The sequence below is a fragment of the Talaromyces proteolyticus genome (genome assembly GCF_021365285.1).
Source record: "Talaromyces proteolyticus strain PMI_201 chromosome Unknown BGW36scaffold_11, whole genome shotgun sequence".
Taxonomy (NCBI): Eukaryota; Fungi; Ascomycota; class Eurotiomycetes; order Eurotiales; family Trichocomaceae; genus Talaromyces; species Talaromyces proteolyticus.
The window spans coordinates 1,551,997-1,575,751 of record NW_025764287.1 but is presented as its reverse complement, the minus strand read 5'-3'; the positions used below and the strand labels follow the sequence as shown (position 1 = coordinate 1,575,751).

At 48.5% G+C, this 23,755-nt stretch overlaps 8 protein-coding genes across 8 annotated transcripts; 5 read left to right on the top strand and 3 right to left on the bottom strand.

Moving 5' to 3' along the window:
- Positions 1–94: 94 nt before the first annotated feature.
- On the top strand, positions 95–2,699 carry BGW36DRAFT_44910 (uncharacterized protein). Its single transcript, XM_046221773.1, has 5 exons — positions 95–310; positions 363–1,636; positions 1,686–2,165; positions 2,242–2,364; positions 2,427–2,699. Exons 1-5 carry the CDS (start codon positions 214–216, stop codon positions 2,478–2,480), a joined length of 2,028 nt encoding a protein of 675 aa, XP_046068352.1. The 5' UTR covers positions 95–213; the 3' UTR covers positions 2,481–2,699.
- BGW36DRAFT_304115 (uncharacterized protein) lies at positions 2,483–2,854 on the top strand (the record flags this gene model as incomplete). Its single annotated transcript, XM_046211937.1, has 1 exon — positions 2,483–2,854. A coding segment is annotated over one exon (372 nt), but the record flags the coding sequence as incomplete, so codon positions are not given.
- A 1,147-nt stretch (positions 2,855–4,001) lies between these two features.
- Positions 4,002–5,400, top strand: BGW36DRAFT_387449 (uncharacterized protein). Its single transcript, XM_046217122.1, has one exon. The coding sequence runs from the start codon at positions 4,206–4,208 to the stop codon at positions 5,358–5,360; it is 1,155 nt and encodes a 384-aa protein (XP_046068350.1). The 5' UTR covers positions 4,002–4,205; the 3' UTR covers positions 5,361–5,400.
- Positions 5,401–6,087: 687 nt separating this feature from the next.
- On the bottom strand, positions 6,088–7,326 carry BGW36DRAFT_303802 (cystathionine gamma-synthase; the record flags this gene model as incomplete). Its single annotated transcript, XM_046211919.1, has 2 exons — positions 6,088–7,125; positions 7,171–7,326. 2 exons carry the CDS (start codon positions 7,324–7,326, stop codon positions 6,088–6,090), a joined length of 1,194 nt encoding a protein of 397 aa, XP_046068349.1.
- A 282-nt stretch (positions 7,327–7,608) lies between these two features.
- Positions 7,609–11,240, bottom strand: BGW36DRAFT_363345 (uncharacterized protein; the record flags this gene model as incomplete). Its single annotated transcript, XM_046214451.1, has 6 exons — positions 7,609–7,682; positions 7,735–8,133; positions 8,185–8,382; positions 8,434–10,111; positions 10,195–10,888; positions 10,933–11,240. The coding sequence occupies 6 exons, from the start codon at positions 11,238–11,240 to the stop codon at positions 7,609–7,611; spliced, it is 3,351 nt and encodes a 1,116-aa protein (XP_046068348.1).
- Positions 11,241–15,378: 4,138 nt separating this feature from the next.
- On the top strand, positions 15,379–18,844 carry BGW36DRAFT_303248 (uncharacterized protein; the record flags this gene model as incomplete). Its single annotated transcript, XM_046211860.1, has 3 exons — positions 15,379–15,887; positions 15,945–17,328; positions 17,381–18,844. 3 exons carry the CDS (start codon positions 15,379–15,381, stop codon positions 18,842–18,844), a joined length of 3,357 nt encoding a protein of 1,118 aa, XP_046068347.1.
- Positions 18,845–19,927: 1,083 nt separating this feature from the next.
- On the top strand, positions 19,928–21,032 carry BGW36DRAFT_303205 (putative mitochondrial carnitine:acyl carnitine carrier; the record flags this gene model as incomplete). The annotated part of the gene is made up of 3 exons (XM_046211857.1): positions 19,928–20,225; positions 20,290–20,920; positions 20,984–21,032. 3 exons carry the CDS (start codon positions 19,928–19,930, stop codon positions 21,030–21,032), a joined length of 978 nt encoding a protein of 325 aa, XP_046068346.1.
- Positions 21,033–21,355: 323 nt separating this feature from the next.
- BGW36DRAFT_400378 (putative alkaline serine protease AorO) lies at positions 21,356–23,464 on the bottom strand (the record flags this gene model as incomplete). The annotated part of the gene is made up of 4 exons (XM_046218629.1): positions 21,356–22,596; positions 22,646–22,881; positions 22,943–23,206; positions 23,256–23,464. The coding sequence occupies 4 exons, from the start codon at positions 23,462–23,464 to the stop codon at positions 21,356–21,358; spliced, it is 1,950 nt and encodes a 649-aa protein (XP_046068345.1).
- Between the last annotated feature and the right edge of the window lie 291 nt (positions 23,465–23,755).

Genomic DNA, 23,755 nt, shown 5'->3' with positions numbered 1-23,755 from the left:
TCATTCATTGGCTTGCCACTCACCGCCTTTAAAGAGAGGAATTATAGCGGCATTCTGAAAAGCCGGCTGGTTGTCTCGAATGGGAGGGGTGCTATATTGCTAGACAGATACCACTTGGCCCCGTTTACAAACCCAAGAATATATATCTCCACCCACATACATTACGTTATCGGTGCCGACGGCTTCGAGAATTTCTTCACCTCTGAAATTGTCATGAGTCCTGTCATTTTCGGCTGTATTATATGTGGATACGCAGTTGATGGCTACACCAGATCTGTCACCCAGTCTTGGTTGAAGGAGTTTCGTGCAAGTACGGTTCCCAGTTGTCCATTTAATCCATGATCTATTGCTGAGCCAATCAGTCTATTCAAACCATGGAGGAATTTTCATTTCTGGTGTCGGGTGCTATGATGACCCTGGTGATGGTACGTGGGTCGCACCTCCTCTTCCTCATATGCGTTGGGACGATCACGGTTATACAAAGCAACTTAGAGATCAGATTCCAGTTATGAGACAAAGTCCAGAGAATAACCGACATGGCTATATTGTCCATAATGCTTGTTGGTGTCTTCTCCAGAAAGTTGTGGAGCCCAATAACATCCCTTTAGAACGACTTTACAGGATTTGCAGTTCTTTACCCTTTCCTATACGAGGGATTGGGGTGTCTTGGGGCCATGATTATGGTGGCCTTAGTATAATCGATAATCAGGACTATTATCCATGGGAGGACCGACTTATGGAACAATACAGCAAGTCAAAAGCCTATCAATATGCGAGATATAATCCATATGACGTCCCAGAGTTATATAAATTGCTATCTATATCCTCTCAAGTGGATCAGAATTCCGAGTTCCGCACAAATAGCAACAATTGCTTTTCATTGTTGCCATGGGAGATCCGTGAAACCATTGCTATATATTTATCCACTAGAGATATTGCGAACCTTCTCATATCATCAAAAGCCTTTCTCCCGCTTTTGACTAGTCAGACCTTTTGGAGTTCCAGGTTCCAAACTGGTAGAGACCGTGATTTTATCTTTGAAACGAGAGCTAAGCGGCCTAAAGATTGGATTTACCTTTATCAAATGACGAATAATGCCCAGAACCCACCAGGTTTGAAAAATAGAAAGAGAATCTGGAGTTTGGCCCAGGCACTGGTTAATTTACTCTGTTTCCAACTGGTTAGATATACAGATCACTGTTATGCAATTCCAAATCTCGATCCCAGATGGACGGTAGCTGCAGATATTAAGGAAGACACTGTTCCTAACTATTCTTTTAAGGAAGGTTGCCGGCTTTTTGAAAAACAATCTACATATTTACCTAAAGATCTTGTCCAAATTGCCTTTTCAGTCACAGAAGCAGGTGTTACTGGTTATCTTGCAGGGATACGTTTCACATCAAAGGATGGTTCACATATTTGTCTGGGCTATATTGCTAAGGATAAGGAACTATATCTCGACATCGCAACCCTGAAGGGGTTCGTTTTGGCGATGGGACCACGAGGAATTCAGGCTCTCCAAGTTATCAACTGCGATGGGAGGATTTCAAGATGGTTTGGGTGCCCCAGTAACTCTCCAGTGACAGAGCGCCTTGTATGTTCTGAGGTCATTAATGCCCTAGAAATAGGGTTAGATGTAATGTCTATCACCATCTATATTTAGAACTGATTATTAACAATATTAGGGGTATAAAATAACCAGTCTCTCAATATCTGGGCAGGAGCTTTCTCATGTATCGAAATCTATGCCACAGAATTCTTCATTGAGAAAAGTTTCCTTGTGGTATCCTGCTGTCCCTCACTCAGACTTGTATTTAAATGACGAATCCTTTACAGGGGAAAGCCCACTTACTGCTGGATATCAACCATTATGCTGGATTCAATTTGGAGGTCCTAATGGAGTGTATCTTCGATCTCTGATTGAAATCTGTGTTATCCGGTTAGGGGCTTTATGCTCTATCGAGTTCCATTATAAAACTAAGACCGCGTCACCGAAAATACAGAAGTTAGGCCGTCGCAAATTAACGAGTTTCTCAGAGATTATGCGCTTTCCTTTGGATGGTCCTGGCGGGGAACTTATACAGTCTGTTGAAGTCAGTCTTATACGTTTAGATGGCGATAATGTATACGGTTTTTATAGACATGGAAAACTGAACTCGTTTAAGGTTAGTATCTTTGAAACCCAATATTTGGCGTGTCTTGATACCATTATCATCAAACTCTTTTACTAACGAGATGTAGATTTCGACAAATCGTGGAAGATCTATGCATTTTCAACCTCGGGAAAGCTTGGCTCATCCATCAAGCTTAACCCCATTATCGATTGCAGCTGGAACTATTCTCACGGGATTCTACGCTAGCCAAGTAAGCGATGCCGTCTTCTTGTAAATTCCAATTCGTTAGCTTACCAAATTCGCTTCATAAAGCATCCAGAAGAAGGACTTGTGAGCTTGGGTGCTATTTCTGAGGTGATAGAGTAGGCAGTCGACGTAACTACGTCCGGAAGACCTTTACATGGGACCAAGAAACCCAATATCTAGTCGCTGCGCCAAAGATGGAGGACGGACAGAAACGTATCGTGGTTACTGAAGATATGATTGCAGATATAGTCGAACACGTGCATGAAAATAACGGGCCATGCTGGATGGGATTACACAGAGGGATCAGCAAATCATACTACGGTATCTTCAGATCGGGTATTATATACCTCCTTAGGCAATGGCAAATATGTGCATATAATCAATCTAAACGACCCAAGAACTCTCATCCTGTGCCGGCAGGTTTTCAATCGGTCAACGACGAGTTCATCGACTTCCTACATCATGACGATTCACTATTCGGCAGCTCTACGTGAAACTTACCGGAGACCGAAGAGTTACACTATAGGATAGCAGTAGCTGGAAATATTGGTGGCCTTTCTACATAAGCTGGTAAGAAAATAAATATTCAAACAGAGCATTGGAAACTGTGGGCATCTGAGCTGAGTTGGTTTTTATTCTGTCACAATGTGTGGCTCGGGAGGACTGGAGTGTGAATTCATGCAAACATCTAGCGACCATGATATCTTTATGTCTATAGTGTAATGATCTAAGGTATGTGTGCATTCTGATTATATATGGAAGATTGTTCTAACAGTACAAGAGAGGGATCTAGGGCACATATATATAGCCAAAGGTATACAAGGAACATCTATCTATAGCCTGAATAGTTTCACATAACTGCTAGATTATTCTTAGGTAAACATAAAGGCTATATTTTTTATATAATCTATTTAATATAATGTTAAGAAATATGATCTAATTTAATTTATTATAAAGAGAAAAGAGGAAAAGAAAGAATTAAGGCATATTTTACTTCTATAGGATCTTTTTATAATCATTGTTGGATCTGTCTTTGGGTGGACTATCTGTGTTTGTCACTCTCTATTATATAAAGTTGATGGTTTCTATGTTTTTAAGGTTGCTGTCCAAGCTAATAATCCGGAATTTGTGTTGAGTTAATGCGCTGCAATATGGGTGATTGGCAGGGAGGCCCAGGTGATAATACGGACGGTGAGGATAGTGAATAGTGGTGGTAGGGTATAGAACAGTGGGCTGCAGATGCTAATCTAGAAAGTATCGACCCCCGATCTCTCTTAACCTACATTTGTATCATAACATTGTAATGCGAAAAGCGTGATGATACACCTATAGTGTGTTTACCGCGGGTCCAAAGTGGGCAATAATGAAGCAATCAGCATTCAGGGCTTGCCACCCTGCTAGTTAGCCGCCGCAGAATTGTTGTAGCCGCCTGGACCAGTCGCATTTCTTTGTTATCCTTTAAATTGCTTTTGACAGGGGGATAGAGGATCATTTATCGCTAATACGATAACCCGCGGGTTTGAAACTGTGTGATGTTATCGATTGGCTCTACACCTAGTATACGCGCCGCGTCGGTTTCAGCCCAAAGTTGACTCCCAAGCGCAGGCCCAGCTTATTTGACCGATGGTTGTTCAGGGGTTTATTTTTGGTATCAGTATTGCATTCAACCAAGAGGATTTGGCGCGTTGCACACTCGTTCATAGGTTAATAAATGATCGAAAGCACCTGCTAGATTCAATTCTCCGTTCCTCTCACTTCTTAACAACTATCTCAGCTTCTTCAATCTTCATTTACCCTCAGCGATGACCATCTGTTCTTGCCTGGCTGCAACACAGGAGCTCATCAATGCTGTTCTCTAAGTTGAATACATCGCGCTTTCTGCGCTTCGTGGTTGTAGTCACGCCCCTCGTTCTTTTCTCAATTTATATATTACATACCAACTGGGATCCATTTCGTTCATCATTCTCTATTTTACAATCAAGCAAATGCCAGCACAATGATATAGACACGCCTACCGATACAAACTCAACTCTGAATACATCTTACAAGGAGCCATCGCTAGAAGACACTCCAAGCGACGTACCAAACTCTAATCCGCAACCATTACCAACATCTTTCGCCGGCGAGACTATCTCCGCTGTCACCTCAGCAATTTCCGGCATACCCAAGAAAGTCTGGCAAACTGCCAAAGTCAACACCTTAAGTGAAGATCAGCGTGGATGGTCTAACAGCTGGACGGAGAAAAACCCGTCATTTCGCCTGGAACTCCTCACAGATCGATCTAGTGAGACATTTGTTCGCACTCACTATCTCCAAGCCCGACCGGACATCGTCGAGGTCTACGAAGCCCTTCTCATCCCAATCTTACGTGCCGACCTTCTTCGCTACCTCATGGTTCTGGCCGAAGGTGGAGTCTGGAGCGATTTAGACGCGACATGCGACAAGGAAGTCTTGCAGTGGGTGCCAGCCGAGTATAGACACCACAAGATTGATATGATCGTCGGGCTGGAGTTTGACTTTGAATGGCGCGGTGAAGGAACCCAGGTGGCTTCCCAATTCACCAACTGGGTGTTTGCGGCGCAGCCTTCGTCGCGCAATCTGCAAATCGTTGTTGACGCTGTCGTCGATATGATCAAGGATATTGCGTGGTCGAATGGGGTACCTGTTGCAGGGCTTACCATGGATATGCTCCCCATAGACGTGGTTGATGTAACTGGTCCCAAGATCATGACTATTCAAATCTTGAAAAGTCTCGGGCAACTGCTGGGCAGGCCCGTGGATGATCGTGATTTCTCAGGCATAAAGCAGCCGAAGCTGATCGGAGACGTTCTTATTATGCCTGGAAATGCGTTTGCGGCCATCCAGAACGGGTTTCCGGATGACCAGGGAGATATACTTGTTACTCATCATTATGAGGGCTCATGGAAACAGGCTGATGCTGAGGCAAAGGAAAGGAAGAAGCAACAAATGGATAACGAAAATAAAGCATCAGGTGTTTAATATGGCAACGTGACTTCATGTAATATAAACCGATCTTCGCAGATATTTTGAAAGGTTGATAATATACAAGATATGTACAACAAAGAAAGGCTTGTAACAAGAAGTATTTGCAAAAACCCTACGCAAACTTACCCAATACCAATTAGGAGGCGATCTTTCACCTTTGGAAAATTTCTTTACACGTTGCTAGCTGCAGTGGATGCACTGCTCATACCAATGTCCCTCCCCCCCAAGGAAGACAAGCTGCTACCACATGGTGTTTTTCCATTTTTCACAGATAATAACGATTATTATCCCCGGGAGCAATTTTGGGATTTTCATGAAACTCATCAAAATGCAGGAGCGCGGCTCTGAGCTCAAAGTCTAATGCACATGAATTTGCAATATTGTAGTTCTCGTGTGTCAGTATGGTGGATTTGGGTTCAGGATGAATTCTGCACAAAGATACAGGTATTAGATATATGAATAGCTACAGATTATCGGGCATTACATATTACATTGATATAAGAAAAGTGCCTATAAATAAGAAGTATAAGGATTAAAAAGAAAGCCTTTAAATCTGACTATATGTTTCCTTGGGTATGATAAAATGAATTACATTGGGATATTTAAAGTATTAGCCATTTAACAGACCAGAGTAGAGTGAAATAAACATCTTTTTAATTATGAAATCTCCTATTTACAAAAATCTAAAACAAACCCACACCCTCAAAGCCAGCCAGCTATCTTACTCCGCCGCCAAAGCCGTAAAGGCCTGCACAAAATCTCCAATCAAATCCTCCACATTCTCGACGCCGACACTAACCCTCAGCAACCTCTGATCAACTCTCGAATCCGACATCGCACGCCACTCGATCAAGCTCTCGACACCACCCAGACTAGTCGCATGATGAAAGTAGTGTAATTTACTAGGCAACTTCCTCGCCAACTCCGGCGATTTCATTAAAATCGAAAAGACGGGTCCGTAGCCATGCGGCATTTGCTTATGGACCCATTCGTCGGATTGAAGGCTTGCGTGCCGGATTTCTGCGAGGACGGACTGGATAGTGGCGGCGGGGGAATTGGGTGGTGGGTTGGTCGTAGTCAAAGAGGTATGTAGATGGGAGACGAGTTTGGTGGCGGATTGGCTGGCGCGTTGGACGCGGAGCTCGAGTGTGCGTAGACTGCGGACGCCCAGCCAGCTTTCGAGATTGCCCATATTATTGCCTAGGTGCAGACGGTCGATGAAGAGTTGGTTGAACCAGTCGGTGCGTTTGGTGGCCAGGACGCCGCAGAGGAGGTCGCTGTGTCCGCCGAAGTATTTGGAGCCCGAGTGCATGACTAGATCAGCGCCCCATTCGAATGGGTCTTGGAGGCCCGGCGGTCCGAATGTGCTGTCGACAAGGAGGAATGCGCCTCTAGAGTGGGCCTTTTGCGCGTAGTGTTCGATGTTGAATGCGGTTCCGTGCGGGTTGAGGGGGGTTTCTAGGAAGATGAGGTCTCCAGCTTGTAGTTCTTCGGCAGGGCAGTCCAATTCCAGCTTTTGCAAGCCAGACACTCGTTTGAATATGTCGATGACACCATGGCAGCCATGGTAGTTTTCACCGACGGAGATACGGCGCGGATTCAAGAGAACCAGGGCTGCATTGAAGGCAGCCAATCCAGATCCGTAGGCGAGGGCGCGGCCCTTGAGTAAAGCGGTAAGGATTGCTTCAAAGCGAGTCGAATTGGGAGCTGCCAACCGAGAATAAACGAAGTCATGGCTGGTTATATCGCCCTGCGATAGCTGATATCAGAAAGTGGTTGCGAGTTTCAAAATTGCGCGGTATACCTTGAAGTCAGAAACTACAGTCAAGTCATTCGGGTCATCTGGGTATCTAAAAGTTGTGGATAGGTGAATTGGAGGGGCCACGTCTGTGACTTTATTGAGAGGATTATCGGCATGGATAGCAAGTGTAGCTAGCTTGGCTTCGATATGATTAGACATGTTGGTGAGCGAACAAACGAAGATGGAAACTGCGCAACGGGCGTCGGTGGTGCTATGCAGATGTAGAAATATTTAGACGACTATTTTACAGTCGATGTGACCCATGACCCCGATGAAGAGACCTTTTCCCAAGGGCGGATTGATTGCGTTATGAGGGGAAAGGTGGGGAGCCTTGCCGCTTTAGGCTGACATATCCCGATTAGTCATTGTCTCCGCTTATCACATGATTTAGGTAGTATACATCATACGTGACATCCATAATAAAGATCAGATACTGATTGATCATCGTCGTAAAGATTGCATGCGAGTTGGCTCTCGGATTGCGCCAGGCAGAGCAGTATAAAACCTAGCTCGCTCTACATAAAATCAGCATCAGTATGGAATTTAGTGTGTGTCTGAATAACTTACCCTGCTCCGACTCGAAAGAAATAGTGATATCGTCATGTTCACTAGGATAATCCGGCATGTCCAGAGAGACAAATTCAGAGGCTTCCTCTTCTTTCTTCGGGAGTGCAAATTTAGCGTCGACAATGCGAACTGCAATCTTCCCTGAACGATTCGAGCTCTCGTAGGTATCGGTTCCTTTGAGCACAAAATTCATGCATGTACCGTGGCTAAAGTCGTTGCCGAAGAACGCCAGTAATTGCACGGTTTTATTCTGATACACCAGTTGCAGCCTGACCGAGCTTGCCTCCCATTTCTTGTGGATTGGAACAACCATGCGTCGGCGCGCGATGGCAAACGAAACTGCCATTCCATCATAAGCGACTCGATACCCGGTCACAATTTCTTGGAATTCATGTAGAGCTGGCTGCTGTTAGCTGAGGCACAAATATTTAATAAACTTATGGTACTTACCCTGTAATGTAGCAAATTCGTAACAGCGGACCATTGCTTTAGACCTGGCAGCTTCCAGAAACTGCGTCACACGATCCGGCAAGTCCTTTTCCACGAGGTTTTCAGCTATAGATACTGTCAAGTCTTCCTGCTGAGCGCGGTACATGTATAATGCAGTATTGAAGTTCGCATCCAAGCTAATCTTCAATTCTCCGGGACCTGTAATATTCAGTCAATATCGCACAAACTGAAGTTGCAACTCATACTCACCCAAGTTAATTCGATCAGTGACCGTACCCCAATCTGTGCTGACCAAAACACGCAGGTTCTCGGACAAAATGTTCGGGGAATATGCATGGTTAATAAACATGGGTTCTAAATTAATAACAGAAATAGAACCAGAGTTGAATTTGATATGTGAGATGTCCTGAGCGCCCAGATTAAAATCGCCAGGCTGCTCGATACTAAAGGAGCGTATAGGGATGTTAGGAGAGGTATGTTCCTTTTCGTTCGCAAGCATGCCGAGCAACAAGGAATGCATAAGGGTACGCTGTTCGATTCGATCAAAAGTCAATACCATTGAGCGCGCTCTCGACTCCTCTTTCAAATTGAGTAAAAGAGCCGGCGCTCCATTTTCTCCGCGAAGATAGCCAAAAACGATGGGAGCCCCATAGCCGAGTATGTGGCGAACGCTGCTCAAAGTCTTGGTTTGAGGGCTAGTAACCACAGATAACCTGAATCCTCGGTGAGCTTTGCGTTTGCCCGTACCTTCTGTGATCGTAACTGTCCTTTCAAACAATGCCATTCGACACTGCGGAGACGGCTCAGGAGGAAAGGCCTTGGGGGTGCCGGAATCCATGTATTGGAACACCTTAAGTGTGTCATGGAAGATTTTGGTTTCACCTGTTTCAGGTTGCAAACTAGCTTCTGTTTTAAGGGTATACTGGACGATGTTCCAGATCATTTTGAAATCCTTCTCTTGAAAGGCAACGTTCAGCTCAAACCCACGACGAAGTTTGATTGTCATCGTGCGAGTTTTGACGTGCCAGTTGACATCATCCCACGTAGGACCATTCTTCCTGTCGGATTGAATCGTAATGTTGACCAATTCACTCTGGCTTGAAATCGATGCCAGAACGTACCAGTCGTTCCGGTCTCGCTTAATCGATAATATGCATTGAATGGCGTATTGCGGAGAGTCGAAATCCTCGTCACCTGAGAGTGAAACTTCAACAAACATAGTGGCATAGCTAAAGAAGCGGCTAGTGTCGCCCAAGAGCATCATATCGGGAGTAGAGGTGAGATGAGATGTTGAATCAATCAACATGGAACGCCGATTATTTGCAGAAAAAGCTGCGGCCACATCTGGTGCAAAGAACGGATACCTGATCCAAATAGCCGAGTCGATAGTCGGCTCCATAGCATAAGATTCAAGAGCGGTAAGAATTTGATTACGTTTCATTGACACAGTTAATGCGCGTAAATGATTGAGCACCTTCTGGTGCAGGTTCACCAAGCCAGCCATCCTATTATCACCTGTAGTATTGATCACAGCTGCCAGAGCTTCTACACTCATTCTTCCGTAGCGGGTCAATTCGGGGTGGTGAGGTACAATTTCAGTACAAATCCACCAAGATTTACCAAGATCAACAACAGCTTGCGCAGCTAAGTTATTTTCAGGGCTTCGGCCGGCTCGAACGGCAGATTCAAGACCAGATCGGCCTCTTAAAAACCACCAGGTAGAAGCTCGAACCCATTCGGGAAAGGAAGTCTCCATCAACGGCTTCACGCTTTCTGCAGCCATATGATAGAGACTGCTGTATTTTCCCACATGGTTTGTGAAGTCCTGGTACGCATGATCACCCATGGCATTGGCGACAGAACGAAGTGTCATCTTTGCTGAACGAGGCGCAGGGGGGCCATTGATCGAGAAGCATCTGGTGCCTCCCTGCTTGAAGGGGCATGTGGAGGCTCTACAGGGTGCGCGATTGTTTTTGGCTCTTCGGGGGGAGGTGGTGAAATACTGCTCACAGAGCTGTTCGGTGACATTATTTCGGGAATGTTTCCTTGTCGAAGCATCTTGGCTTGTTCGTGGACAGCGGGGACGGGACTCGTTCGGAGAGATAACGAAGCAGAAATTCCATCGTCGACAGCTAATGACTGGGAAGATAGTTGGGATCGCTGAGAATTGAATGACGGACGTGTAGGCAACGTATCTTGCTGTTTCTGTAATCGCGACTCGCTATCGGCAGTCGTAGGAGAAACAGGGTCATCCTCTAAACGGTTCTGTAACGCTAGACCTTCCTCTGCTTGCATTCGCGCTTGCACACGGCGAGCGAACGAGTTGGAATCGGAAGACGCCCTAAGAGATAACCTAGATCCTCGCTCTCCCGCATTGAATGCCATTAACAAATCCTGATCCTGAGGACTGAGCAGCAAGGGTGTCCATTGAGGATCCTTTCCCGTTTTCCCACCTGAGGCGTCACTGCCACCAGCAAAAGAGGTATCCACATGTAGATTGGGAAGTGTGGGTCGACGATTCTCCAAATCTTCGTATTCTTCATTCTGTGTCTTGGCCCCTTGAATAGCCGCCCGTTCCTTATTCCTGGATATCTCCATGGTTGGCTCCTCCGACTCATCTCCGCCTTCGCCAATCACGTCTGGTCGTTTATCCGAAAACGTCACACGCAAGCCTTTTGGTTTCGCCCGGCGCTTCTTCGGAGGGCTGGCCGGGGAGGGACGTTTTGAACGACATCCTTCTGGGGGGACGGGGGGGTGGTAGATAAAGCTCGAGGTTGCGGTGTGGTGGTAGTGAAGGGACCCAAGTCGAGGGCAGGTAGGCTCGGCGCTTCAGGCAATGGTCGCGGGCGAGCATGGCCGAGGAAATCATCAACCTGCCTCTCTGTCTCTGCCGCTTGTTTCTCTCGGTCCTTGTTAAACAGCTTTTCGCGCCATCGACTCTTCTGGTCGTTGATTTTGGATCCGCCCCAATTCAATCTGCGGACTGACTTGGACTGCTCCAACGGTTTGGGGGGTTCCTGGGTTGCCAAAAAGGCGAACGGGTCGTCTCCTGCCATGGCGATAATCAATATCGTGGCTCCTCAATATCAACCTGGTTCTGTCCTATGGACCATCCCAAGGGCGGGCTCGTGCCAAACAACGATTATGGAAAAGCGGTCGAACGAGGACTGATCAGCGATCGCAGTGTCAGGACGCCTATGTACCAGTTAGCTAGCTAGGAGAGGAAGCCACGAATCAAGTGGGCAGCCACTGTTCAGTTAGGCAGAGGAAGCAGTCAATGGCGGGGTTGCAGGTCGTCAGGCGGTGGCCAAATCAGTAGTAGCAGTAGAGGCAATCCGTACCTAATTGGAGGGAGAAAGGGCGCGCAAAGCGACGAAGGTCGGCAGGCACAAAACAAGGTACAGCTCGAGTGCACACAGTCCAGGGGAGGGAAGGAGGGTTGGTGTTGTTGTCTCCTTCGGCAGGATCAGTCTAATTAGCTCCCGCCCAGTATCGATATACCTCAGCCCAAAGAGACTAAGAAGACAACGCCACAGCAACAACCACAAAAAGAAGCTCAGGGATCGTCGCAAGTGTGTGCTGGCAGGACGATGGGGCGGGCGATAGGCCGTTCTGCCAACTGATGATTTGACTCTCCCGACAACGCGACGAAGACAGCGACAACAATAGCAACAAAAAAAGAGACGAGGAATAATGTTAGGTTAGCTAGATGACGATGGTTCAGACGAACGACACGCAGCAGTTACGACGACAAGGATGAACTGCAAGCACACGGGCAGGCGATCTGAGCGGTGTCACGAGGCTCCGATTGGGCGACGTATTCTCAGCGATTCTCACAATCATCTTAAATCATAAAACGAACAAATTAATGGTGATTAACAGCCATGGAGTCGCACAGTCGGCCTGCCGCCATTGGGCCGCCCACGCCCAATAGGCGGCGGGGCACCCGGCGGGGCTGGCGGCAGGCAGCCAGTAGAATCGCGGCCTGGAGTCTGACGCTGATCTGAAACCACGCCATGCCGAACTCAGCCATCCCGCGACGCGCCGTCCCCACAGCATACAGAGTACGGTGCACACTTGAGACTTGGTAGTACGTTGCTAGTAATCTACTAATAAGGGGTACTTTAGAACTTAGTCCTCGGTTCGTGGCCTGTTCAGGGGCAGTCTATTTGGGCAGTATGGTAAGTTCATAAGTTGGCGACTGGTGATAGTGGAGAGAAAGCTGTCATAGATACAGCATATCCGAGGTCCAAGTATGCGGTCTCCATAATGGCGCATTCTTCCTCCACGCAGCCCCTACATACATGCAAGCCATTGTCGTCATGAGCGATCTGTTTCTTTCATTATATTTAGTACTCTATCAAGTGCTGAGTCATGTCTTGGTTTTAATATTCTGATTGTGCCATATACCAATATTATACTACTATATAATTACCATTATTTGAGTATATGTTAGTGTATCTGACTAACCGCGCCAAGACTAACTATCGATATAAGTTTCACCTGCCTTTTAGCGAGTCGCATCGCATCAATCTGGTCCCTGCTGGCGGTACTACGCGCTGATAAGCAGATAAATTCCAGTAAATTAAAACAGGGAGTTCGTAATGCGGCGAAGTATAGGCCTATATGTATATGGTATATATGATGAATAACTAGTGGATAGTAATAGAACATTATAATATATGTTTATTGACACTTGGGAAGAGTCCTCCTTCCCCAGTCGCTTTTGCGATTGCTTAATCACCACATAGTTTGACATTTGTCATACATACGAACAATAAACAATAAAGTTGACTGAACAATGTCCGAGCCGTGTCTACTCACGTCAACGCTCTTCCTTGCTTTCAGTGCTGCACTGCTTTAATTAGTGATCGACATAGCTTACCGGGCAACTAGCAAATGAACACATTCCGCTCCCGAGCATGCAGACAGACAGGAATTGATCGGCCGAGCTTCGACTGCTAGACTAAGACTGGTTATAGAAAACGGCCGTCTAGATCGACCGTTGGCTAATTCATATACATAACATCAAACTCGCAAGAGTAGAGCTACTCGACAATGCACGTTCCTGTCCATCTTGGTCCCGTCCAGACGGATATATAGCTACGTAGTAGTAGTAGTACCAGTACGTATCATAATCCATCCGATCGCAAGGGAAGCGGAGGACCGCAAATTGGCGGTGTCGTCTGTTATGGCAGTTCCACGATCTGCATTTCATCGACAATAGAATGAAACATGCTTGTTCTAGAACGGTTGTCTACGAAACTAGCGTTGTCTCAGTTCTCTTTCATTATATGACAGGAAACCCACCAACTGATATATATATTGACGCCACAGGTGGTTAGCTTTATACCTCTTACATAATCGAATTGATTTTGTTCAGCTACGCGAATCTGATATGCATTGATTGACTTTGGAGGCTTGGATCCAAGCGACACTTGTATGGCGTCTGTCTCAGAACTGCGACTGGTGCTTTGGCAAGTAGACGAATAAAATAACCAGAATACCAGTAGAAGGATCACAACGGCCCCTGTGTGAGTCCTGAAACCCGCACATAATCAACCATATCATTATCCAATACCCATCAACTGGCAAGATGTGAGCCTTGAAGCCATACGAACCTCCTGGCGTCAAGCACAGCCACGCAGCGGGACCGTCCAGGGCATCTAATTGGCTTTAGTGATCGTGTCTAGCACTGCCACCCACCTGAAACGGGATAGTGAGGACTCTACGCTGCTTCGATAATCAACAATTATCGGGATATATGCCCTTTTCACAACACACATCTATGCGAAATAAATTGATATAGAAACAGGAAAAACACCAGGGAAACTGCCAGAGAAATGTTCGATCATGGCGACAAAATTATAGTCAGAACACCATCTCACTATTAGTATATCACTCTGTCAGTTCTCATCCACGTCCTCCTCCGCAGCCAATAATAGCCCCGATTCCATGTGAGACATCGGGCGACAGCCAAACATCATTAGCCAAAAAAAAGCCCAGAGGACGATCGGCGCACAAGACAGCGCTGCCCTTTACCTGGTTTATGATTCTCGTTGTGTACGGGAATACACACAGCTGTTATATAGCCAATCCTTCTGGCGAGTACGTCGTGGGTAGTGAACTATACGTGGCCGCGACATGCAGTACGTGTAGTCAACGATTTATCGCCCACAGTTGTCCAATGAGATTTTCGCACTTACACACCACGTGGGTCTATGGCATGATCAAGTTGAAATTTGAAGGCATGAGAGCAATACTAATAATACCAGTGAAAAGCAGTGTAATAAGAATAATAATAATAAATAGTAAATACTGGGACGATAGAACAGCAGGAAGTATGTAGTGGAGTGGGCTGACTTCCAAGTTTAGATGCTGCCCCGTGCGAGAGCCCGCTGGCAGTCGCTAAACTCCTTAGAGGCTGAAAAGGCTAAAGGGCAACAACTTACTAACTGACGACTAATTTCACCAGCGACAACCGTCAGCCACGCCATGGTTAACCTCCAGTTCCTCCAACCAAACCGAACCACCGTCACCATCGCCGCCATCTAACCTCTCTCGTGTTTGAAACCCTGCGCTTGCACAGCCGGCGTCCATCTATCGTGTCTCGCCCAGGACAGCCACACGACCACGCCGAGCTACGGTCCTGTTGATGAGCTGCTGTCGACTATACAACCTGCGTCAAAACATCCACTTCTACAAGCGCCAGTCCATACACTTCTTCCTCGACCGGTGTACACCTTCTCCCCGCTCCTGTTTCGATTCGGCCTTGCTTTTTGGGCGGCCCCTGTCGGGCTCCACCGTTGCGTCTCAAGAAGATTGTCATTCTTCTATCGCTCGTTCGAACAGGTCCGTGATGTGTTGAGCATTTGAGGTGGAGGTGTCGCTCTGCATTTGCAGCTTCTAAAGCATTCTACGGTTTTTCCTAACGGTGGATACGATAGCTTGTTATCTCATTGATCGGCATCGTTCCGCTTGGAAGAATAACTGCCGCGAGGAAACAAAGCGCAATAGGAACAAAATAAGGGCAATTCACACTGTTGGCTTGGTGTAGCAGAGGGGCAGACCTCTTTGAGGTCTTTCTTGACAGCCCCGATGTTCGAAACGGCTCCCAAGGACAACAGGCCCGTCGACCGAGAACAAGCCTGCTCGATACCGCTGTCGGGTTGGCTTGATGCACTTAAGGATGGGATGAGTCAGTTACAGAACAATTGTGCAACGTTCCGGCCGTCGCGGCAACGGCGGAGACGGCATGTCTCGAGCGGCTATTTTACGATTTTCTGTTTATTATTCCTTTTCATGACCCTCACGGCGGAGGCTGCCTTTATTAACTTTGATAATTGTCTCGAGTCCAACATTATCAGCAACCCCAACCAGCTCCAATTCGTTCCGCTTTATTATTCGGTTCTTTATGATCCCTCTCCCGGCCCGAATCCGCTCAATATCACGGTCTATGGAAATGTGACTGGGGTGCAAAGTGGTGATACAGCACCGGCGGTGGGTTCGCCAGACTGGGAGAACCCCGATGTGACAGCAGGCAAGATTGTCCCTATTGTTGATAATAATGGCAACTATACATACACTACCCTTTTCACGACATTGAATTTGCTCAGTTATACTGCTTATGAAAATGCCTCGCAATTCTGCCAGGGCGTCACGCTGGGTGACTGTCCGCTTGGCCCAGTGTTCCACAAGAATGTGTAAGTGTTGTCCTGATATTTAACATCACTTAGCTGACTAACTATTCACCTCTACAGGAGTAACCCTACTGAACTCCGAGCCTTTTCAGTCGCACACGATATCCAGTCATCGTATCAATTTACAAGTCTGTCTTCGACACTGCGAGTGAAATCTGGAGACCAACAGGGCACGGATCTGGCTTGTGTATCTGGGGTCATCACCCCAGATCTGGGAGACACACTTGGAAACACGTTGGCTTTTATCCCTCTTCTCATCTTGATCTTTGTCGCTGCTGCCAAGATCCTGGCCTCCACCTATAGTCCCTGGGGCTCCACCGATATATTCCGCTGGACGAGTAATTATGGTCGGGACGAGGATTTACTACGACTTGTGACGCCCGGATTTGCCGACTGTCTCCAATATATCCAATTCATTGCATTGACGGGCACTTTGAGCTTGAGCTACCCTGGTTTCTATCAACCGATTGTTTCTCGAGGAGCATGGTCTATTCTTATGTTCAACCAGAGTCTCGTGAGTCACAATGGCGGCATCGACCCGGTTCAGGACGGAATCTATGTAGTTAATGGCACTTACGGCATGGATCGGTTCAGTCAGTACGTTGGCTTGGCGGATGTAAAAGACATCTGGCCGGGTTCAATGGTTTGGCTTTTGGTTGCCGTTTTTGCGGTTACTGCTTTGACTCAGCTAGCTTTGGGGTCTCGCTGGATATACCACAAACTGGCCGACGTTCCAGAAGAGGATCTCCGCGCCAAAAACATGCCCTTCACGATTGGGAATGTCATTCGCATCACATTCAATTTTTTTCTATTTCCTATAATGTCTCTAGCCTTGTTTCAACTCGTTGTTGCTGGAAAATCACCAGCCTACTCGGTCGCTCTCGCAGTCGTTCTGATTCTGGTTCTTCTGTGTTTTGCCTTTTGGATGATTCGTCTTATCATCACCGCGCGCCCTCGTGCCTACTTGTTTGACGATCTTTCCACCGTCTTGCTTTACGGTCCTCTCTACAACACGTATCGTGATGGTGCCACGGCTTTTGCCCTAGTGCCTATCTTCATTACAACTGTTCGTTCCCTCGCGATTGGTGCACTACAACCGTCGGGTATTGCTCAGGTAGTTCTGCTCGCAATATGCGAAGTTGCCTTGGTTTTGGTACTGGCAGCATTTCGCCCATACCCTTCTCCAACCTCAATGAACCTTTACCAAGTGGTTTTCGCTGTAGTCCGCTTCCTAGTGGTTCTCCTCAGCGTCACATTTGTTCCGGCCCTCGGCATCTCAGAGGAAACAAAAGGATGGATTGGATATGTTATGCTATCCTTGCACGGAATGATGCTGGTCTTTGGCTTTTTTTTGAATGCTCTGCAAACCATCATTGAGGTGGTTGCCCGTCTTGCAGGTGCAGGGGGTGTTGAAGGCGGAGCAACTCGTGGTGGTCTCACAAAGGTGCATCTTAGAATCACATTAGAAGTTATAAAGCTGACAATAGAATGAATAGGTATTTGGTGCACGACAGCTTTCCCGTCGAAATCCGAGAAGCAGCACACGGCAGAGCATGGCTTCCGATGCCGCAATGTTAGCCAACATGGATGACCGTTCAACTCCGTTTGGCGAGTCCAGAGCACGAAGCCTCTCTGGCAGTTCTGCATTCCTCCTCAATCGCAATCCGCTAAGCGACGGCCTAGCCAGTACTGCTTATGATGCAGGTAGCTTGCATGACCCGAGTCACAGTCGAGCTAATAGCAGTGGCATGTATACGCCGACGACCCCGGGTGCCAGTAGTGCATTTTCCCATCCAGCTGGCTACCAGGCTATGACAACACCCAAGAGCAGTTCATTCCTAGGCCTCAAACCGGAAGTCATTGACCCTTACTATCGACCACCCAGGCCGAAGAGTAAAACCATGGAAACGCAGCCTTTGGATGGAGAACGTGCTCAGAACGCACCTGGCAGCGATCCGGAAGATAATGGAACTGAAAGTTCAGGTCATCCGGTACCCGCTGCTTATCTTGGCGCCGCACGAGATGACCCTGATCTCGAGGATTCTCGACCGAATAGAAAAGACTATGCTGTCCGCGAGGTCGACTTCTACTACCGCGTCCGTGGGCCCGCTCTATCTCATACAGGAACTCGTAAGTTGAAAACGGGACCAGCAGACCCGACTGGACCCGTTTCATCGGCCTCTGGCTGGTTCCGTCGATATTTGGGTGGGAAGACCAAAGAACCGAGTAAAGGATTCGAAGTCGTTCGCAGCACCCGAGCGCCTCCTCCCCGACTATTTCCGCCCGTTGAGGATGAAGAATATCACGAACCATACCGAGACGACCCCGATAGACAGAGTCCTGACGATAATGCAACTGGCGGCCACTCCCGCGAGATATCCGGAGCCACCACGTCGTCATACCACGATGCCGAACAAAAGAAGACGCAAGAAAAGGACCAACAACAGAAAGAACAATTCCGCTTACCGCAGATCGACGTCGGCGGCTCTATTGAGCTTCCCAGCCGCGTTGGCTCCCGAAGCAGCGTGTTGACAACATCCAGTCGGCCTCCTGTGCCCAGAAAGAGTTCACGACGAGAAACGCAGATAAACCCTAACGAAGACGGCGAGCAAGTACTCGTCACGATCCCCGACTCGCCGGAGCACAGGGTACAGCGGCATCCCAGCGACGACGCCGCGTCAGCCGAACTCCTCCAGCCATCCGACCCCCAGGCTCGCCTCCCCTTTGCCGCGAGCGACTCGGGCAGCAAACATAGCCAGGACCGCACGGGTTCTGTCGCATCGAGCTCCTCGACCATCCAACGCACAGCGAGCGCTGACCCTGGCCAGCCCTCCGGCATGGGCTACGTCGTGCATCACCGCGCCGGTGCCAGCATCCATCAAGCCGGGCCAGAGCACCCGCTGACAGGTAGCACGGCGGAATTAGTCGAACAACAAACCGACTCCGAATCGGGGGCATAACCACACCCCCTAACTTCACACATTTCTTCTATACCCTTCTACCCCTACCTACCCTAATCCTCCCGTCTTAAAAAGGACAGGCAACCATGACGAATTTCATTCTCATAATTATCTACCCGGCGTTCAAAATAGCGTCTTCCTTTTCTCTTTTTAATTTCTTGAAACAGCGGTCTGCTGTGGTACAGAAAATGGGCGGGTTATATGTACAGTCTCGGAATTTGACTTTCCTTTTGCTCTCGGTTGGTTATGATGGTTTCTTTGCTGTACGATAATATACATAGTATCGGATACATATATTTTCCAAGGTCCGATTGGATTTGTTGTTATATATAAGCAACGATTATGGCAACTAATATCAAGTGTGGTTTTATATCAATTGATGGTATGAATTTTTTACATGCACATGTACCCTTCAATGAAATTTGGCAGACGTCACGTGCGGCATGCGTGCGATAGGCGACCAAGCACTTGATACGTGAAACTGGATGTTTTACGGGCATTATTATTCGCGAGATATCAGAATTGTTTGTTTCTGAGCATCTCAGGCACATGCAATTCAACTTTATTGCGGGGATCTCCACAATTAGGGTTAAGTGATCCATACTTCGGCAATCCCGATCTACATTCGCAGAACAAGGAAGAACAGTCTGACCAATTCAACAGTATATGAAGGATGGACGTATATGATATATATGCAGCAAGTATAATGTTAGCTTCCTTTCGGCTATGTATATAAATAAGAATTAATTAATGTTAGTAAAAGCCCTTGGCCCGAGAGTGATGGACGGGATTGGCTCGGGAGGAATAACTCCCTTGAGCCGAGGTCCGTACGCGGTTGGCTGCCGCTCCTCGCCGTGGGACTTCGTCGGAGTTGCTTTTTCCTTTGCTCATCACGTCAGTAAAACTGCCTAGATTGTGAGACTGCGCGTGGCAGATTTTTATACTTCTTGATATTTTTGTGCGATCGGGTTTTTCAATTTCTTGTACTATATTGTTTGCCCCCGTCAATCTTTACACCTACAACCCCCCACAGCTGGGTCTGTCTGTTTCTGTCTTCCCCGCAACACCTGCCCAGCCGTCATCATGTCAACCACGACAACCGAGATCAAGGACAACGAGCAAATCCTCGCTCCAGCCAAAGAGTCCGCCTCGTCGCAGACCCTCGCCCAGATCCGCTCGTTCGTCGCTGGCGGCGCTGGCGGCATCTGCGCCGTCGTGGTCGGCCATCCATTCGACCTGGTCAAAGTGCGCATGCAAACCGCCGAGAAGGGAGTGTACACGGGCGCCATTGATGTGGTCAAGAAGACGATTGCGCGCGAAGGGCTGGCGAGGGGTCTGTATGCCGGCGTGTCAGCACCGCTTGTAGGCGTTACGCCGATGTGTGAGTACACCACCCATTCATATTCTTATAGGCAACCACTAATATAGGTACTAATCGTAAATAGTCGCTGTCAGTTTCTGGGGCTACGATCTCGGCAAAAGCCTTGTCTCGTCCTTCTCGACCGTGCCGGTGCACAACAACACGCCGCAATACAGCATCGCGCAAATCTCCGCCGCCGGCGCCTTCTCGGCCGTGCCCATGACCCTGATCACCGCACCATTCGAGCGCGTCAAAGTGCTCCTCCAAATCCAAGGCCAAAACCCACCTCCACCGGGCCAAAAGCCCAAGTACTCCGGCGGCGTCGACGTTGTGCGGCAGCTGTACAAAGAAGGCGGCATCCGAAGCGTATTCCGGGGCTCAGCAATGACGCTGGCTCGCGACGCCCCCGGCTCAGCTGCGTACTTCGCGACATACGAATACATCAAACGCTCGCTCACACCCAAGGATGAGAACGGCAATGCGACGGGCGATCTCCCGCTAACTGCGATTTTGACTGCTGGTGGTGCGGCCGGCGTGGCCATGTGGATTCCTGTTTTCCCCATCGATACAATTAAGTCGAGAATGCAGTCGGCGGCAGGCAACCCGACTATTGGCGGTACGATTAGAGCCATTCATGCAAGTGGGGGATTAAAGTCATTTTTCCCTGGATTCGGCCCGGCTCTGGCGAGAGCGGTGCCTGCTAATGCTGCTACCTTGTACGTTCCCCCTTCTACCTTTGATACCCTTTTACTGTTGTGTGTTGATACTGATTGATATAGCCTCGGAGTCGAATTGGCGCACAAAGCGATGAACAAGTTCTTTGGCTGATGTGGTCGTTATTTTGAGTCGTCTCGTTCTCATTTATACAGCGATGGTTTCATAGAACTTTTTTATATATTTTTTTTCATGGTTTTTCGGTTGTCTTTGTATCAAATAGAGATGCCTTTTCAATGTCAATGACAGGTGATTACTTACAGCTAGATGTATTGTTTATACATGACTTGATTGACTGGATATTGATTGATTATATTCAGATTAGACAATTATATACCACACCATTACATACGTAATAAACGGTGCAGATGTCAGTATTGATGAGAGGACATCACAATCATTATTACCATCACCATAACAAGATTATATTCGATCACTCACTCCCCCAAAAACACCTTCAACAACGCCGGATAATTCGGCGTCCCCAGCCCCGTCACAGGATCCCAACCCGGCGCCGTCGAGAACCCATTCGTACTACAACCGGGGTTATCGCCGCTAGTAATATCATGAAAGGCATCTGGATTCGCATAGAGCGTCGGATTCACAAATCCCACCGTCGTGCCCTTCTTCGCCAGCAATACCTCGTTGATGCGCGTCAGGATGGAAGCGAAGATGGGTGCCGAGGCCGACGTGCCACCGATCAGAGTCGGTGCGCCAGCGTTGAAGATGACGATGTTATCGCCTACAGCCGCAACATCGGGGTACCCGCGCCCGGCCTTGTTGTAGATACCCCCGTTCGCGCCGACGCTGGAGTTGTCGCTGGTTTCGTAGGCTGGGTAGGGTGGTGTGTGTTGAGTGAGGTAGGTGTTGACGGCGTCGCTTTGGTAAGAGGGCTGCGTGTAGATGTTGCTGAAGCCGCCGCCGGATGGGAAGCGGGAGACGGCGACTTCGGAGTCGGAGGTGCTGCTGGCGCCAGAGGGGAGGTAGGTGGCGCCGACGGTGGTGATGTACGGGCATCCAGCCGGGAAGTCAGGGTTGAAGATCTTGCCACCACCAAGACAGCCATCCGCACCAGCGACACCGCTGTCGCCTGAGGACACAACGACCGACACGCCCTGCAGTCCAAGTTTCTTGTACTCGTTGCACTGGCGTTTCTGGTAGTTGACGGACAGGCCGGCCTCGTCACCGCCGTAGGAGATGGAGATGACGTTTGTGGGCTCGTAGACGCCGCATTGGAGAGAGCCCTTGTAGCCGTTCGAAGCTGGGTCGGGGTATGGTGGGTCGTCGACAGTATTGCCATCGATGCCAAAGGCGGAGTAGGTACAGTACGAGCCGTCGATGGCGTCGAGGAAGTTGTTGAGGAAGCCGTTGAAGGTGTAGTTGGCCTCGTAGTTGGCGTCGTCAGTCTGGAAGAGGATGCTGTTCTGGGGCCAGATAATTGGGTACGAGACTTGGAAGTCCAGGTCAGACTCTGGGCCGGCCTGGGTGAGGGTTTGGGTCGGGGCTTGGGCGCCGTCGATGCCCTTGAGAGTTGGGCCTGTGCCAGCGGGGATTTGTGAGTAGAACGAGGTGAAGAAGAGGTCTAGGTCGGTTTGGGAGTAGTAATCCCCGAGATCCTCAAAGATGCCCAGTTCGTTGCCCTTGGTGGCAGTTGTCCCTTCGGTGATGTTGTACAAGGCTGCTAGGTCAGTCTTTTTCCCGTATATTTAATTGGGGGCGGTGCTTACTCTTGATGCAGCTAGGAGTGATGACCGTAGAGCACAGGTCTAGGAGGCCACCGAGGATACTGTTGATGATAGTCTCGAGGGATTCTGGAAGGGCCTTGAACAGCGGAGGCTGAGGTTTGCGGAAACCAAAGGTACGCTTCTCAAGCTCAGCCGGCTGTGGCTCACGCACTTCCAGCAACTTGACACCTGGGGTGATGTAGTCGATATGATGACTGATATGCTCAGGGACGTGGTATCTATTATTCACATTAGCATAAGGAAGATTGAATGCATAGAGGCAGATAGACATAAGCTTACTTCTCGCAGCCCATGTGTGACCGACCGTTGGTATCATGAGTATAAATGTAGTACTCAGCACCCAGAAGGCTTTCAACCTCTGCTGCATCGCCGTCGAATTGCAGCCATTGCTTATTCGCCGACTGTGTCACACGCTCAGCAGCAATTCCTGCACTCTCTAACCAGTCGCGGACGGCAGAGACAGCCTCGCCGGCCGGGGCGAAGAGCTCGTTGACTTCATGCACGGTCATGTACTTGCGGTAGTTGGGCGAGGATGGGGACGCGCTATTCTCGTCAGATAAATCCATCGTTTCTACCAAGATACTAAACGTACATGTCCATGAGCATATCATGCGATTCATCAATATTGGACTGACTCAACCCGATTCTCACAGGCAGCTGGGTCCGGCCATCGACCCGGCGAGGCTCACTCCACGAGTGCAGCAGAGCGTCTCTTCGCTCGTGGACGATATGTCTCTTGCTCGGGGCTGGCACGGCCAGCGCGGACGCAGCTAGCGACAGCAGCAGAACGGACGACTTCATGTTGGCTGATGCTAGTTCCCAGTACTAGATACTATCAGTTGCTGAGGGTGAGGGTAGCTCGGCGACCTTTAGGCTTTTATAAGCTGGCTGCCAGCCTCGACACGAGACCGGAGCAGCACGACAGGCCATGTTTACTCCATGTCGTGTTTGGTCCCTGCGATAAGGCCCTGGCAAACCCCTCAGCGAGCCGTGATAAGCGACGAATCTTGGACATGGAGGAGTTGCTGGCGGGACGATCACAGCCAGGATGGCGATAGTGGCTGCGGGCAGGTACCCTGATTGGCCTGGGAG

Coding starts and splice junctions, on each gene's coding strand:
- BGW36DRAFT_44910 (XM_046221773.1), top strand. CDS start 214: ATGAGTCCTGTCATTTTCGGCTGTATTATATGTGGATACGCAGTTGAT. Junction 311..362: donor GTTGAAGGAGTTTCGTGCAA/GTACGGTTCCCA, acceptor TGAGCCAATCAG/TCTATTCAAACCATGGAGGA. Junction 2,166..2,241: donor GAAAACTGAACTCGTTTAAG/GTTAGTATCTTT, acceptor AACGAGATGTAG/ATTTCGACAAATCGTGGAAG.
- BGW36DRAFT_387449 (XM_046217122.1), top strand. CDS start 4,206: ATGCTGTTCTCTAAGTTGAATACATCGCGCTTTCTGCGCTTCGTGGTT.